Source organism: Heterodontus francisci, chromosome 12, assembly GCF_036365525.1.
Source record: "Heterodontus francisci isolate sHetFra1 chromosome 12, sHetFra1.hap1, whole genome shotgun sequence".
Lineage (NCBI taxonomy): Eukaryota > Metazoa > Chordata > Chondrichthyes > Heterodontiformes > Heterodontidae > Heterodontus > Heterodontus francisci.
Window position 1 is genome coordinate 76,661,263 of NC_090382.1, and position 17,548 is coordinate 76,678,810.

At 44.6% G+C, this 17,548-nt stretch overlaps 1 protein-coding gene and 1 long non-coding RNA gene across 3 annotated transcripts in view; one reads left to right on the forward strand and one right to left on the reverse strand.

Moving 5' to 3' along the window:
* The window catches only part of LOC137375936 (uncharacterized), a 69,606-nt gene extending 67,175 nt beyond the window's left edge, over window positions 1–2,431 (reverse strand). Inside the window, exons 1-2 of one of the 2 annotated variants that reach the window (XM_068043684.1) lie at window positions 2,415–2,431; window positions 1,947–2,004 (exon numbers count right to left, since the gene is read on the reverse strand). In XM_068043684.1, the coding sequence (XP_067899785.1) occupies window positions 1,947–1,960 (14 nt within the window). In that variant the 5' untranslated portion in view covers window positions 1,961–2,004; window positions 2,415–2,431. Of the gene's footprint in view, window positions 1–1,946; window positions 2,168–2,414 lie in introns of those variants that run through there. The other variant, XM_068043685.1, reaches the window with a different exon arrangement.
* LOC137375937 (uncharacterized) lies at window positions 1,300–16,160 on the forward strand. The gene is made up of 3 exons (XR_010976101.1): window positions 1,300–1,802; window positions 4,613–7,300; window positions 16,146–16,160. It is a non-coding gene; the product is annotated as an uncharacterized lncRNA (long non-coding RNA).
* Window positions 16,161–17,548: the final 1,388 nt, after the last annotated feature.

Here is a 17,548-nt window from a genome sequence, read left to right on the forward strand (position 1 = left end):
CCACATAGTAGGAATACAACATACCACAGACAGCATTGACCATTTCCCAGGATTTGAGTCTGACATGAGAACCATATAATCTTTTGTGGCTCTGCACATTTCTCTTCTTTCTTCTTCTTTGGCCTCCTTGTCTTGAGACACAATGGGTCAGAGCCTAGAGGTGATCAGTGGTTTGTGGAGCAGTGCCTGGAGTGGCTATAAAGGCCAATTCTAGAGTGACAGACTCTTCCACATGCACTGCAGATAAAATTAGTTGTCGGGGCTGTTACAGAGTTGGCTCTCCCCTTGCGCTTCTGTCTTTTTTCCTGCCAAATGCTAAGTCTCTTTGACTAGCCACTCTATGGCCCCGCCTTTATGGCTGTCCGCCAGCTCTGGCGATCACTGGCAACTGACTCACACGACTTCTGGTCAATGTCAAAGGACTTCATGTCGCGTTTGCAGACATCTTTAAAGCGGAGACATGGATGGCCGGTGGGTCTGATACCAGTGACGAGCTCACTGTACAATGTGTCCTTGGGGATCCTGTCATCTACCATGTGGCTCACATGGCCAAGCCATCTCAAGCGCCGCTGACTCAGTAGTGTGTATATGCTGGGGATGTTGGCCGCCTCGAGGACTTCTGCATTGGAGATACGGTCCTGCCACCTGATGCCAAGGATTCTCCGGAGGCAGAAAAGAATGAATTGAGACGTCACTCTTGGCTGACATACGTTGTCCAGGCCTCGCTGACGTAGAGCAAGGTACTGAGGACACAGGCTTGAAACACTCGGACTTTTGTGTTCCGTGTCTGTGCGCCATTTTCCCACACTCTCTTGGCCAGTCTGGACATAGCAGCATACGCCTTTCCCCTGCGCTTGTTGATTTCTGCATCGAGAGACAGGTTACTGGTGATAGTTGAGCCTAGGTACGTGAACTCTTGAACCACTTCCAGAGTGTGGTCGCCGATATTGATGGATGGAGCATTTCTGACGTCCTGTCCCATGATGTTTGTTTTGTTGAGGCTGATGGTTAGGCCAAATTCATTGCAGGCAGCCGCAATCCTGTCACTGAGTCTCTGCAGACACTCTTCAGTGTGGGATGTTAATGCAGCATCGTCAGCAAAGAGGAGTTCCCTGATGAGGACTTTCCGTACTTTGGTCTTCGCTCTAAGAAGGGCAAGGTTGAACAACCTGCCATCTGATCCTTGTGTGGAGGAAAATTCCTTCTTCTGAAGACTTGAACTAGTTAATCCTAAATAGGTAATATTTATTCATGATTCAGTACTTGCCTTGTTCCCACGAATGCCTTGCTCATATCTTGTGTAAGATGCATTCTATGCTCAGCCACAGATGAATGAAACAGAATGCTGATATGTAGCTTTGGCACACTGTATCGCAGTAGTCACGTGTAATGAAAATTGAAATATAAATTTCAGTCTGCTTGAAGGAGTTCAGTAAAGCTGTAACTGTCCTTGGGTTTTGTAAAGCACTGTTTCTTTGGGCTGGATCTTGCTGGCGCGAGGCATCTTGCAGTCTCTCCCATTAGTTAAATTTTTTCCTGCACCTTTCAGTTGGAAATTTTTTTTGCCGTAACGTGCTGGAAGACCAAGCTTATAACAGTGTGGCAAGGGCATCTGGTATCTTAGTGAATGGCGGGAACAACAGTGCATCTCCTTAACCAATGAGATTTATTGATAGGGGAGGAAACAGAGGATTGACGGAGAAGAGGGTGACTTACAATGAGTGAATTCAAGTCAAATCAGGTACAGAAAGAGAAACAAAGAGAGAGAAAGATTGGATTCAGAGAGAGAAGATACAGGAAAGGTAAGAAAATAATTCAAATTTAAAATCTGACATTTTAAAAATTTCTCATAATTTAAAGCATGCAGGAATGAGGTTGAACAGTTTAAAATGAGAGGTTGATTGGTATTGCATTAACAATTATCAGGTTGTTAAAAAGTTACTTACGCTGTAAGTTTCATGCCTAACTTTCTAAGGCAGCTTTAATGTGCAAATCCAGCAAGTTCTTAAAAATAATTGGGAGGTTAAGGGTGAGATGCAGTTTGTGTGAGTCAAACATTGGAGCAACATAAATCAATCAGCAAGTTCTAAAGATTCATAACTCATGGAGTATCATTTAATCCTCTGAACTTGCTCGCTGATTTTCACATTAATAATGCCATGTGTTGTTGACATGTCATTATTTTTCCAGCAAGATCCAGCCCATTATATTCCAATGGTCAAGACAATTTAAGTATTCTTTGAAGCATATATTTGAGAAGGAACTGAGCCTTTTTGTGTAGCAAGTGGATTAACTGAAAAATGTTACAACAAAATTCATATTAAATTTTAATCCTATTGACACAAGTAAAATTTGCATAACAAATATGGTTGAAATCTATGAATAAAACTGAACAGTCTAAAAGCTATACATACCTTTCACATGTTATCACAATTTTCAAAATAACAAAATGGATTAGGTTTAGAAGTATAAAGAAAGCATTGATCAATAATTGTCATAGAGTTTCCTGGTGAAAAGCAGTGAGGCGGCTCATTGTGTTTACTGAATAACCATTGATGGAACAGATCCAGCAATGACAACTGATCATGAAACCTGATGCTGATTTTCACCTCTGTAAATATCAACTGATTCTACTTCTGCCTCAGTTCATCTGCTGCTGAAACTCTCATCCATGCCTTGTTACCTCTAGACTTGACTATTGTAACGCACTCCTGGTTGGCCTCCCACATTCTACCTTCTGTAAACTTGAGGTTATCCAAAACCCTGCTGCTTGTGTCCTTCCTCACCCGCATCAAATCCCGTTCAGCTGTCTCCCCTGTGCTTGCTGACCTTCATTGACTCCTGGATAAGCAATGCCTCGATTTATAAAATTCTCATCCTCGTTTTCAAATTTCTCCATGGCCTTGCCACGCTCTATCTCTGTAATCTGCTGCAGCCCCACAGCCCTTTGTGATATCTATGTTCCTCTAATTCTGGCCTTTGAGCATCTCTGATTTTAATTATTCTGCCATTGGTGACTATGTTTTCAGCTGTCAAGGTCCCAGATGCTGGAATTCCCTCCCTAAACCTCTTTGCCTGTATACCTCTCATTTATCCTTTATGACACGCCTTAAAACCTACCTGACTAAGCTTTTGCTCATCTGCCCTAATATCACCTTATGCAGCATGGGGTTAAGTTTTGCACTATAACGCTCCTGTGAACTGCCTTGGGACATTTTATGATGTTAAAGGCACTATATACATACAACTTGTTGTTGTTGCTGGCATTATTTTCTGTAGTAAAAGAGGAATATATATGATCTGTAAATTAATGTAATCTGCTGTGTTGTTTGTAGCCATAATTTACCTGTAATTTTCTAATAGAGTCATAGAGAGATACAGCACTGAAACAGGCCCTTCGGCCTACTGAGTCTGTGCCGACCATCAAACACCCATTTATACTAATCCTACATGAATCCCATATTCCCTACCACATCCCCACCTTCCTTCAATTCTCCTACCACCTACCTACACTAGGGGCAATTTACAATGGCCAATTTACCTATCAACCTGCAAGTCTTTTGGTTGTGGGAGGAAACCGGAGCACCCAGCAGAAACCCACGCAGTCACAGGGAAAACTTGCAAACTCCGCACAGGCAGTACCCAGAACTGAACGCGGGTCGCTGGAGCTGTGAGGCTGTGGTGCTAACCACTGCGCCACTGTGCCACCCAAAATAATAAATCCATTCCATAGGCCACAGTCTCATAGTATGTTTATTCCGTTGCTTCCCATTTGTCTAGGGTATTGCAAGGCTTTAAGAAATTCAGTGGCTAACTTGCTACATTATCAAGATATTAAGCTATAAAAGCACAATCTATTATGTAGAAAGTGAAGGTTCACTTACAAAAGTGGCCTTTAGCACCGAGCCTCGGAGAAAAATTTGAGCAGAACTCAAAAATATAACACCGTATTCTTTAAGGGACAAGCTTTCATTTTCATGACAAAATTAATCAACACATTTGGACCAAAACTGATGATGTTTGGAATAAATCAGAATTGATCCAGTTTGAATTAATACAGTCATAGGCCAGAAACTTTAAACATTTTTGTGCACCGGAACCATTTCCGGTCCTGACCTCAACTAATTAACAGGCCGCCTCCGCATTGACTGTCCAATTAGGAGCAGTGGGCAGGTGCAGGAGGCAGGGGGTTGACTCACTGTGGCCCACTGCTAGGGCCCACTGTTTTGCCAGTGAGACTGCTGCTGAGTGGTAGGAATGCAATGGTGGGACCATATTTATCAGGGAAGCAGCTGCCACTTCATCAGTCCCAGCACTATCAGAGACATCAGTCTCCAGGAGATCCTGATGTAATGGAAAGACTTTGACCTGGGAAGACACCAGCCCTGCTATTTTTTGCAGGTGCACATTTAAAAGCCTTCAAATCCTTCGAAGCTCCAACCTCCCACTGTGCAGCTGCCTACTCTGAGTTGCTGGGGTGCTGACATAGCGAGGGGCTGGCCTGTGTTAATCTGTAATTGTGCAGCAATTGTTTGATTATCTGCAGGTGAAGGGTGTTAATTGGGGTCTTACTTCCTTCCTCCCTTTCTCACTTTCTTACTCCCTTCGTCAGCTACAGGAGAAATGCCATGAACAACAGATGCCCCTCTACGTTGCTTTCACTGATCTCACCAAAGCCTTTGACCTCGTCAGCAGACGTGGTCTCTTCAGACTATGAGAAAAGATCGGATGTCCACCAAAGCTACTAAGTATCATCACCTCATTCCATGACAATATGAAAGGCACAATTCAGCATAGCGGCGCCTCATCAGACCCCTTTCCTATCCTGAGTGGAGTGAAACAGGGCTGTATTCTCGCACCTACACTGTTTGGGATCTTCTTCTCCCTGCTGCTCTCACATGCATTCAAGTCTTCAGAAGAAGGAATTTTCCTCCACACAAGATCAGGTGGCAGTTGTTCAACCTTGCCCGTCTAAGAGCGAAGACCAAAGTACGGAAAGTCCTCATCAGGGAACTCCTCTTTGCTGACGATGCTGCATTAACATCTCACACTGAAGAGTGTCTACAGACTCATCGACAGGATTGCAGCTGCCTGAAACGAATTTGGCTTAACCATCAGCCTCAAGAAAACAAACATCATGGGACAGGACGCCAGAAATGCTCCATCCATCAATATCAGCGACCATGCTCTGGAAGTGGTTCATGAGTTCACCTACCTAGGCTCAACTATCACCGGTAACCCGTCTCTCGATGCAGAAATCAACAAGCGCATGGGAAGGGCTTCCACTGCTATGTCCAGGCTGGCCAAGAGAGAGAAAATCGGATATTGTGTCTGCTGTAAGAGGAAAGGGATTATTGAATGCCCTTGTTATCCGAGAAACAAAAGCTTTTGATGCCATGAAAGTTTGCATTCGTCTACGTGATAATGGTCTGCTAGCTAAGCCAACTCACGGGGACATCATTAGACTGGCGCCACCCCTTGTGATCAAAGAGGATGAATTAAGAGAATGTGCGGACATCATTCAGAAGACTATTTTATCCTTTTGAAGTAGATTGAAGCTGTTAATACTATGCATATTCAACAATTACTTATGGTCAAGTATTCATAGCCTCTTAAAAATATGTAGTATTTGTTGCACATTATACCTAGGATTTTATTTGAAGCAGCAGATATCTACTAAGCATTTGTCAAATCTTCATATTTAATTAAGAATTAATTAAGACACGGAACACAAATGTCCGAGTGTATCAAGCCTGTGTCCTCAGTACCTTGCTCTACGGCAGCGAGGCCTGGACAACATATGTCAGCCAAGCGCGACATCTCAATTCATTCCATCTTCGCTGCCTCCGGAGAATCCTTGGCTTCAGGTGGCAGGACCGTATCTCCAACACAGAAGTCCTTGAGGCGGCCAACATCCCCAGCATATACACCCTACTGAGCCAGCGGTGCTTGAGATGGCTTGGCCATGTGAGCCGCATGGAAGATGGCAGGATCCCCAAGGACACATTGTACAGCGAGCTCGTCACTGGTATCAGACCCACCGGCCATGTCTCCGCTTTAAAGACGTCTGCAAACACGACATGAAGCCCTGTGACATTGATCACAAGTCGTGGGAGTCAGTTACCAGTGATCGCCAGAGCTGGCGTGCAGCCATAAATGCGGGGCTAAAGTGTGGCGAGTCAAAGAGACCTAGCAGTTGGCAAGAAAAAAGACAGAAGCGCAAGGGGAGAGCCAACTCCGTAACAGCCCCGACAACCAATTTTATCTGTAGCACCTGTGGAAGAGTCTGTCACTCTAGAATTGGCCTTTATAGCTACTCCAGGCACTGCTCCACAAACCACTGACCACCTCCAGGCGCTTACCCATTGTCTCTCGAGACAAGGAGGCCAAAGAAGAAGAAGAACTTGAGCACTTATAAGCAGACACTCACTGAGACTGAAGTGTTTTGCTTGAGGAGCTACATGTTCGTTATCCTTTTACTCTGTACAATAAATGTGAAACTGAGTAAAGATAGGCTCCAGCATTATCCTTCCATAACAAGCTTTCTGACGTTTAACAGCCGGTGCGATGCTGACAAAATTGCCTTGTGCTGGGAAAATGCCTGCTAACTAATCCCTTCCGTATCTTAATTGACTTCCCACTGCGGACATGCGGTTTGCTGGCCTTGGACTCAGCTCGCCCTGGGAAAAGCACAAGGAGGGGGGAATGTGTTGGGGAGCTGGCCCAATGCATTTCTTTCAAATTTTCCCAGATCGCCCACCTCCAAACCCACTTCCAAGGGACTAGGAAAATTATGCCCGTAAATTCCTTCAGGTTTCATCCTTTTGTTCAGGGAGAAGCAAACTTGTTGACATCATTCAGGTTAATCCCACCTTATTTCTTCCAATACACTTCTCGGAACCTTCTATCTCAAATGTTGGACAGTGACCCTAATGTAGCATTGAATCATTTTCCCCTAAACAACAGCCATATGAGTCCCAGCAATTTTTGTGCATCATCCTCCTCTCATCTATCTGTGTTTTGTGTTATACACACACATTGTAATGTGCTGCATCTTGCCTTAGTTTATGTTTTGGTCTGGTAGGTCATATTGTTATATATCCAGTTTCTGTTGTGTTTTCCTATGTTTTGGCCTGTTGTGTTGTGCTGTGTGACAAGACTCACAATGATGACTGTTATGATTATAAAATTATATATCCATGTAAATTAATATGTTGTTATTTTGTGCCCTGCTGACTTGATCACATGAAAGAACTACATGCAATTCTAATGAAGCTCTATGCTTCAAAATACTGACCAGGTAAATTGAATTCTACTAATGTTCTAATTAATTGTGTGAGCTGCACATTGTGTATAGCAGTGCAATTTTTTTCAGTATTAATGGTGTAGCAGGAAATTACTACTGTTGTGTTTGACATCTGAATTCTCAAAATTGTGGAAGATGTAGTTCAGTATGTTAACATAAATTAATTTTAAAATAGATTCTATAAACTATAGCTAATTTGCTGTTGGGAAGCACTGTAATTAGATTGGTGCTCAGGTCAGGTTGACAGAGCACAAGGTGGTCATTTTAAAAAGACATGGTCTTCTTTACAAGGATTCAGAAAACCTACTTTTTGCTTGTTTGCCAAACATGTAAGGTGATGATGCAATTTGTCCTTGACTGGCTTGGCCAGTTTTACTTGGAGGCGGAGGCCCTGCCCACTAGCTTAAAAGTCAGGGGAGATCCCATCTCTGCTGGGCCTGGAAGCCACGCAGCAACTTTGTGTGGCACAGGCCCTTAATTGGCCTTGGGTGGGATTTCTGTCCCTCTGAGGCAGGAAGTCCCACCTCCACGAGCTGCCGGCCAATCAGCAGGCTGCCAGCTCTTCAGTCTCAGCAGCGCCACTAGGAGTGGGTCAATCAGGAGGGTGGTGGGGGGGAGGAGGTGCTCTAGCGGAGGTGGCTTGTACTGGTGGGGGCCCTTTGTGGGGCAATTAATTGGCCACTTAAGGGCCTCAATTGGCCTGGGTCAGGTGGGTCGTTTGCCACCTCCCTGTTGCTGGTAAAATGGTAGCGGGGGTGGGTAGGCGACGGGAACGGCAGTCTCACCTCCCACTCAATTTTACGCCTTCCCCTCCCACCCTTCCACTCCCCGCCTCCAGCCCACTCCCGGGAGGGAGGTAAAATTCCAGCCCAAGTTTCTAGAGCTCACCCATTTTTCTTTTTCTTCCTTTTTGCTCTCTCTGTTTTCCCTAGAAATTCTCTAAATTCCCTGGAGAAATAACTCATGAACAGCTTGGATGGTTTGCCTTGCAGTTCTGAGCTTTGGCTTGGTGATGTTGTGAACACTGGGGGCTAGAAATTCGGTTAACTCAGTTTTTGGATGCAGGGGCTGCAATGTGTAACATGCCTGTGCCCAATCCAATGGAGGTTGGTAGCACATACTTTATGTACTTCTACCTCAATTTCCATGACTGTAGCATGGCCCTGAGCATAACTCCGTTGTGCTGTTGGTGCCCTCTGCTCACTGCAGGGGGACAACGAGCAATGTAAGCAAACCACTTGCTCCAGGCAGCCTTCCCTTTTTATAGGCATAGTCCCTATAAAAGGGAAGCTGTATTAATAGAGGGAAGGCTACTGGATAATCACTGTGAAGACTCAGGCTGAAGGGAAATATTGCAACATGCCAGAGAGAGAGATCACCGATTCAGTGACGCCATCCTAGCGGCACCATTGAAACAAGTGGAGGTCAGATGAGCTGCCATGCTTCTGCCATGGAAAAGGAAGCCTTTGAGGAACACCCTTCAAAGGGACTAGGAGCAGATGGCAACTTTGGCCAAAGCCCAGAATGTCACCCTGAGGGCTTGGTAGCAGTGCCAAAGGAAGTTAATGATCTTACTCGAGTGGTCAAAGTGAGTGAATACATCTGCACATCACATCTCAGATCCACCACACCCCACACCTCTCACACTGCTCAATGCACCACACCCTCTTGACTCACCCAGCAGCACACCCTGACACTCAGGACTCACCTCTAACATTCTCATACAGCACCTCACCCACACACACTTTCCAACATGCCAGACACACACACACCTCTCCATACCTTTGCAAACCTATAGCTCATCCACTACGGCAGGCACATCACCCAAGAACACTGACACACAGTCACTGGCATTCTGCCCTCTCTTTTGCAGGAGAAAATGGTCCACATCAGGGGCAACATCGAACAAGACTGACAGAGGCCCAACACATCTGCATCCGCTCAATACCCTCGAGGAGAAGGTCCACAAATAATTGGGACAGATGCCACAGAGCCAGTGGCACCCAGTGCTGGCAAGGGCATAGAGGATAAGTAGTTTCTGCCTTAGGTACCTTCTCCACTCACTCCTCACCCTGAAAGGTGCTATGAAATGCAAACACTGGATGGAATTTAGTGGGCTGGGCTAGGAGGTGGGGGTGTCCATAGTATTGTGTTGGGAGGTGGGTGCGGGGGGCCCATCGCCTTCATGTCGTTCCACGATTAAGCCAGGGGCAGGAAAGACTGAAGACAGCCTTCCTGTCCAGAGCCCAATTGAGGCCCTTGTGACCAATTATTAGCCAGTTAAGGGCCTCTTCCCACCGCCACTGGAATAAAACCAGCAGCGGTGGGGTGGTGCTCTGCCAGCCGGGTAAGTCACCCAACAAATTAAGGCGGCCTCCCTGTGAACTTAGGAGGGGGGGCCTCCTCCTTGGGCAACGTGTGGCCCATGGAGGGACCTAGTGGCAAAGGCTGCACCTCCGGTAACACCAACCCCACCCCCCCCCACCCCACCCCCCGCTCTCATCGACCACCCTCCCCCCTCCTCCTCCATCGACGGGGCCTGCTGGACTGGCCCTAGCATTCCTGCCTCACTCACCTCTTGTCCTGGCCTCCATGCTGGGCCTGGTCCCGGGTCTGCTGTAGTACTGGCAGTGACCACCGCTCCCAGCGGCACTGCCGATACTACTGAGCTGCCAGCCTTCCATTTAACAAGTAGCTCTGGGAAGCAGGATTCCCGTCCTTCAAGGAATGGGAAACATGGTGCCAAGCAGTTAATTGCCCGAGTTCTGTTAAATCACACCAGGGATCTCCACTAAGCTGAGGCGGGGTCCCTTTGCCTTTATGGCCCAACGCCGGAAACCCTGCCGGCATGACTAAGTCCAGCCCACTGTTTAATAATTGTTACAAAATAGATGCAGACCAAGATAAAGTGCAATTCGGCTCAGCTTATTGCTGACGTTGACTCCAGCTATGCTGGGATCATATATCATAAGTAATTATGCATTACACAAGACAAAGTGCTTTTAAACTTAGCACAATTACAGCTAAATATGCTTCAGCTGTGTCAACTCTGGTGGTTGCTACAATTTGTTCAATCTACAATCAATATGTCACTCATTACCTAAAGTTTAACATCTATTTAAACAATCACATTTATAAATTCTAAATAAAAATAGAAAACTCTGGAAATTTATAATTCATCAAAATCTGTAACTTTATATGTATCCTTCAATAGAACAGATGATCTGTTGACTAGCTGAAAAAAGTAAATTAACAGCTGGAGCTGAAATAGGTAAAATAGAGTTCGCTGTCCAATCTTTAATTGCACTCTATCTTGTCCAATATGTAACTTGTTGGCCAGGGGCCGCAAGAAGTACAGAATCTGTTACAAATTGTTGCTTAGCTCATGAACTGAAGTAACCCGAGCTCAGATACTGTTGAACAGCTCATGAACTGAAGTAACCTGAGCTCAGACACTGGCCTGTGCTGGTAAAAACCAGTTTGAACTAATTAATTTATGTGAAAGACAAGGGAGAGATCACAGGAATAGAGCCTTATTTGGACACGGAGTGATACCGGGATCTTTGGGCCTGGGCCAATAAGGAGAAGATACGAACAAGGTGAACAGGCCTAAACCAACAGGAAAGAGACAACACAGTTCGAAGAGATAAGAAAGAGAATAAGTATGGAGAATCTCTGGCATAGAACCAGCGAGAAACTCCGGAGACCAACCATCGCGGAAGTGGAAGACCCTGCATCAGCAACGCGACAACGACATAAAAGAGAGAGAACGGAATGCCTGGCCAGCATCAGCTCTCCCCTTTTTCGGGTATTATCCTTTGTTTTCTGTGACTAGGTCAGGGAAAGGTCAGAGGAACCTAGTGGGTGTGCTTATCGATTCTAGTTAGCTTTGTCATTAACTGTATAACCCAGTTTGAGTTGCATGCTTTTGTCTAACCAAGTATATAAGCCTTATTCTTACATTGTACAACAATGTGAAAAAAGTAAATTGATAGTTAAAGAAAGGACTGAGTTTCCTCCTCTTTGTACTAAGACATTAACTGTAGCCGGTGGATTAAGTGGAGGGTGGCTCTCCTGTAACCCCGATATCCCAAACACCCAGCCTGAGCCTGAATTAAGAGGACTTAGTCCCACGTGACAGCCAGGATCAAGTGGGTGAAGGGATAAAGGGGCCAAGGGGGAGTTGACTCTGCGCCACGGTTTACATAATGTTTGTGATATATGACCCGGGCAAAGCTGCTGAAGCTAATGTGTATTTCCAACATTTGTTCAAATTACTTTTTCCAGCATTTTCAATTGTTCTTTATCTCTCTGTTTTGTTCTTGCCATGGCTTGCTCATAGACTTCCTGTTGCATGTGTCTACTCTGGGTACAGCCAGAAAACCAAGAGTTGCGATCTGCCTTTTTCACCCCTTCCATTGCCTTCAATGGAAAGGGAAATTGGATGGTGTGTATAACAGGTGACCAACAACTCCTGCACTCTGCCCTCACGCAGAACTGAAGGAGAGCTGGGATCCAGGCCCAGGAGTGTGATGTTGATCCCTTGGGAAAGGCCCACTCTCTCAGGATGACAGCATGCCTGCTCGCTTGCCATCCACTCTGACAGTGACCTTCTTAGTGCCGCACAGCTAGTGGGCCAGACGGAGATGCTGCAGTCTATAGCTGAGATGTCAAAAGCCCAGAGTTGCTCGGTGTCAACCAGCAGGGCCATCTGAAGTGTCCTCAATTGAAGCTCAAAGCTTTCCACCTCTAAAGCTGTAGCTGTAGAAGCACAAGAATAGGCAAACAAGCATACAAAACAGGCACTAAGGGATAGTACAAGGGTAATTCTTGATTCTTTTCTGGATTTGAGATCAATGTTAACATTGGTAGTAAAGTGAGGGCAAAACCCATAAGGCTGGATTGAGAACAGGCAATTGAATGGTTGGTAGTAAGGACGGAGGGGATAAGGATTTCCAGACTGTTCACATGAAGCACTCTTGGATGAGCTGCTCTCTTAGAGCTCTGGCAGGTAGCAGCACTGGTACCTAATGCTGCTCATGCTCTTTCTCCTCCAGAACCTTTTGCTGCCCATATGTTGGTAATTAAGCTTAGAGTAGTTATGGAAAGGACAACAAACAACGGTGACGATCCTGAAATGGAAAAGGGCTTATTTCAGTGAGTTGAAAGGGGATCTGGCCCAGGTGCATTAGAAACAAAGATTGGCAAGTAAGCAGTGGGAAGCTTTCAAAGAGGAAATATTTTGGGTGCAGACTAAATACACTCCCATGTTAGGGGAGGTAAGGAAGTCCAAAGTTACAGCTCCCTAAATAACTAAAGAAACTGAGATGACAATGAAACAGTAGGAACTGATGATAAATCTCAGGTGCACAAAACATAGAAAATCAAGCAGAAACAGATGGTGCAGAGCAGAACTGAAAGAGAAAATAAGAGGCCTAAGAGAGTGAATGAGATAAGATTAGTGGGCAACTTACAAAGGAACACCAAAACCTGTTACAAACACATATATAGTAAAAGGCAAGTCAGAGGAAGGGTGATGCCAATTAGGGACCAAAAAGGAAATCTTGTGGGGTCAGAGGGCATGGCTGAGGTATTGAATTAATATTTTGCATGTCTTCACTAAAGAAGAGAATGTTGCCAATGTTACAGTAAAGGAAGAGGGTGCAGAGAAATAGATAGGATAAATATAGATAAATTAAAGGTACTTAAAAGGATGGCAGTGTTGAAAGCTGAAAAGTCACCTGGTCTGAACAGGATGCACCTTAGGTTGCTGAGGGAAGTAAGGGTAGAAATAGCAGAGGTTCGGGCCACAATCGTTCAATCCTTCTTGGATATAGGGGTGATTTCAGCCAATCAAAGGGTTACAAATGCTCTACACTTTTTCAAAAAAGGGGAGAGGGATAAACTGAGTAACTATATGCCAGCTAGCCTGACGTTAATGGTGGAGAAACTTGTAGAGAATTTTGGGACAAAATTAAATTTCTCTTGGAAAAACATGAGTATAATGACATAAAAACAAGAAACGCTGGAAATACTCAGCAGGTCTGGCAGCATCTGTGGAGAGAGAAGCAGAGTTAATGTTTCAGGTCAGTGACCCTTCTTCAGAACTGGCAGATATAAGAAATGTAAAAGATTTTAGGCAAGTAAAGCGGGGGTGGGGCAAAAGATAACAAAAGAGGTGTTGATAGGACAAGGTCACAGAATAGCTGACCAGAAGGTCATGGAGCAAAGGCAAACAATATGTTAGTGGTGTGCTGAAAGACAAAGCATTAGTACAGATAGGGTGTTAATGGACAGAAAACTAAACAGCCACAAGCACAAACATGAAAAAAACAGTGGGTAGGCACAGTAGAAACAAACTGAACAAACTAAAATAAAACAAACACAAAAAAGAAAAAAGAAAAAATAATTAAAAATAAAAGTAAAATGGGGGGCCCGTCATGCTCTGAAATTATTGAACTCAATGTTCAGTCAGCAGTTCGGTAAATGAGATGCTGTTCCTCGAGCTTGCGTTGATGTTCACTGGAACACTGCAGCAATCCCAGGACAGAGATGTGAGCATGAGAGCAGGGGGGTGTGCTGAATTGGCCAGCAAACGGAAGCTCGGGGTCATGCTTTCGGACTGAGCGGAGGTGTTCCGCAAAGTGGTCACCCAGTCTGCGTTTGGTTAATTAATGACAGTCAATATGGATTTGTTAAAGGCCTGACAAACTTGACTGAGTTCTTTGATGAAATAATGGAGAGGGTTGATGAAGGTAGTGCAGTTGCTGTTGTGGATATGGTCTTTCAAAAGGCATTTGATAAACTAAGGCTGCGTATTAGACTTGTCAATAAAATTGAAAATTTTTGGTGACTAAACTAACCATTGGCTTCTTCAAGACATTCATCTTTAATGCCCAACTGGGAATTACTAGATACACAAAATCAGAATTAAAAATGCATCCATAGCTGAAATGTTATGTCCCCCGCAGGAGCGGGTTGGTTGCGGGGCGTAGGGTGGGTGGCGGAGGGAGGGGTGGAACCATAAAATTGAGTGGGAGACGGGGGGTGCCACACCATCGCCTTCCCATCCCTGCTGCAATTTTACGAGTGGCAGCAACGGTTAGAAGTGGCCCACCTGTCCGAGGCTAATTAAGGCCCTTAAGTGGCCAAATAACTGCCACTTAACGGCCTCCTCCCACCGCTACTGGTATATTACCAGCAGTTGACGGATGGCTCAGGACCCACAGGAGGCCACTCAGTGAAACCTGGCAGCTTTCTTGCAGGCTCGGGAGGCCCATCTGAACCCTGTGCCCCACGGAGGGCCGCACCCGAAGCCCCAACTGTCCCCACTGCACAACACTCCCCCTACCCGCCCAACCGACCCCCCCCCCCCCCCTCTTGCCTCGCCGGGGACCACTGGCCTTAAAGTCCTTTTAAAATGGTGCCGCTGCCTGCATGGTGGCACTGGACGCCATGGCGGCCGCCCCCACATGTCATCGGGGACGCGCGCTCCGCCCCTACTATTTAAATGAGCCCCTGCATGAAATATCAAGGGGGCTCCTCGGTGGCCGCTGAATGGAGGCTCCCCACTGAGTTTAAAGGGCGCTGCCACACAGTGCGGCGCCCAAATAAAATTCAGCCCAGCATTTTAGATTAATCTCCAAATGTTTCCAAACTTTTAGCATATTTTGTAAGAGGTTTCTAACCCAAGGATTTTTTTTTTTGATACAACCAAAATGATTCCAAATTCCAATAAACATTTAAAATTCAAAACTGTGAGTGAGATATCTGGAATTAAAGCCTCCCTCAAAACTTAACATAATATACTTGGAATTCATTGTGATTCCGAATGAAATTCCAGTTTTCTCAACTTAACAGGTTAGTTAACCTTAATAGTATAAACTTAATTCAGACTTATTAACTTATAACAGAATAGCACGTGCTTCTAAAAGAAAAGGTAAATTACGTCATTTTTTTCTTGTTCTTTCTTCAGGCGCCTTTTCAAATGCCTGTAATAAAACCAAAAACTAAAGAAAAAGTTATTTAACATTCTTATAACAGAAGATTTAACACAGCTTCGTACACAAACTTTAACAGATAGAGTCTTTCCTATATCTTCTTTGCTTCTCTCCCTTAAAACAATATCCAATTTCTGACATTTGTTACTTAAAAACCGTCAGTAAGTCAATTTAAAGTGCAAAATAAAGCAATAGCAGATTTTAAACTTTGGTCCAATTAAAACAATGTGTTTCAAACTTCAAATTGGATTTCTGCCAAGCATCTTCAGACATTCAAGTCTGAAGCTTATCTCTTACAAAATTGTTCATTGCCTTTTCACAGTTGCAAAACCAACTTTTAAAATAAAAATAAAAACCTTCATTTAAGATATAGTTCAATTTATATCCCATTCCTGCGTACACAATCATAAATTGAAATGAACACACTCAACGATCACTTCCCCATTCATTCAATTCCAAACAACTTAGAAAAATTGATTTCAAAATACCAAAAATCTGTGCTAAATTCTCTGTCCTGATCCCAAGGAACACACACAAGTTCAACTAGTTCACAACCAAAACATGACTCAAGGTTCCCACAAAAATATACACGTGTAAAAATAGAACAAGTAACAGACTTATGCTTTCAACATTAAAGCCAGACAACAAAGAGTTAATGACTGTCAGTTCCACAGCACACATTCATGCAGACTCGAACAGTAACTTGTTTTTACTCACTTGAAATTTCATTAAAAATATAGTCTTTTTATGTTGCTATGTCATAAACTTAGTATTGGAACCCTCCGTGCCCCAGTCTAAATGCATTTCGTTACTCAACTTCTTCTCTGACATTTTGCTAGCCTCCTGACGCTGCCCAGCGTGGTCTCCTGGCTCCTTCATCTCTCCGGACCAGCACAGCTTTATGTCCTGTATACCTTACCGTAAGTGGTTCTGACCTCTGCGCAGCTTCGGACTTACTGTCCCATTAGCGCGGTTCCACCTCCTTACCCAGTGTCTCCTGTCCTAAGTCCTCCTTTAGATTCACTGGGTACTCGACTGGACCTACACTTGGGTAGGCTTACTGCCCTAACTATGGATGGTAAATAAATATAGTCAACCGCTTGCAGGGCCGCTCCAATGGTCCGGTGTGAGTATCCTGCCGACTACACCAAACTAGGAGACCAAACCACAATCACCACACTAGGAGACTCAGGTACAGGTTTTGATAATTTATTCAAGTGTACGCAGGGAGAGACCATCTCGGGCAGTCCAAGATAGCACTCTGAATTCACGCACAAAGATACAAACTTATATACTGTTCTTGTCACACAATAAGGTCAAACAATGGATGATTGATCTTGCCCTCTAATGAATACACCATTCTAGTCTTATCAGTGCTCACACCAGATGTAACTAGCCTGGATCCATTATCACTTTGTTTCGCATTAGTCAAACATTCCATCGTTTGCTAATTGTGCAGCCTAGACCAATCCCAGCTCCAACCTTCACTCCCTAATCTTGCCCTTTGCCCTAGCAGCTTGACTGCTTCTGTTCTTATCCTGACTTAATTCACAGCTTATGTCTACGTAACACCTTCAGCAGTAGAAAGAATAGATTTCAGTAAATGTTATTCGGCAGCGAAAACACTAGATCTAAGGAACAGTGAAGGATGCAAGATTCTAGTGTGAATTGTCTACAGATATCCTGACAATGATGTAGTTGGGGGAATGTATAAATATGGAAATAAGGGAATCATAAAAGAAACAGTGGCGAGGTTTTATCCTGACAACGGGGATCTCAACATCTGAGAAAAAGCCAAGAACCCCACGCCACCTCTTCTGTGGGAGGCCCGCCAAATCTAGTACCAATCAGGCATTTAAGTAGACAGCCATGGGGCCTTCCATGGGATCAAAGAACCCGGCGACAGAATCCCACCCTTGGAGAGCTGCTGGCCAATCAGATGCCGGCAGCTCTTTCACTGAGCAGTGCAATGAGACACTTCTTTATGTTGTCTGATGCAAGGTAGTTGAAGATCTCAAACAGTTTCATTAAACAGCTAACAATTATATACAGTACAGAGCTATCTATTTGCAGGTCTTGCCTCTTCGTCTTACAGGTACAGAGTGAGACTGGCATGTCATCACATGTCTGCATCCTGGCACTTAGCTTATTAGCATAATAAGATCTTAAAGGTGCATTACTCTTAAAGGCAATCACACAAGCAGTGCCACCGTGGAGGTGGTGGCTGCTGCCAGTGGAGCAC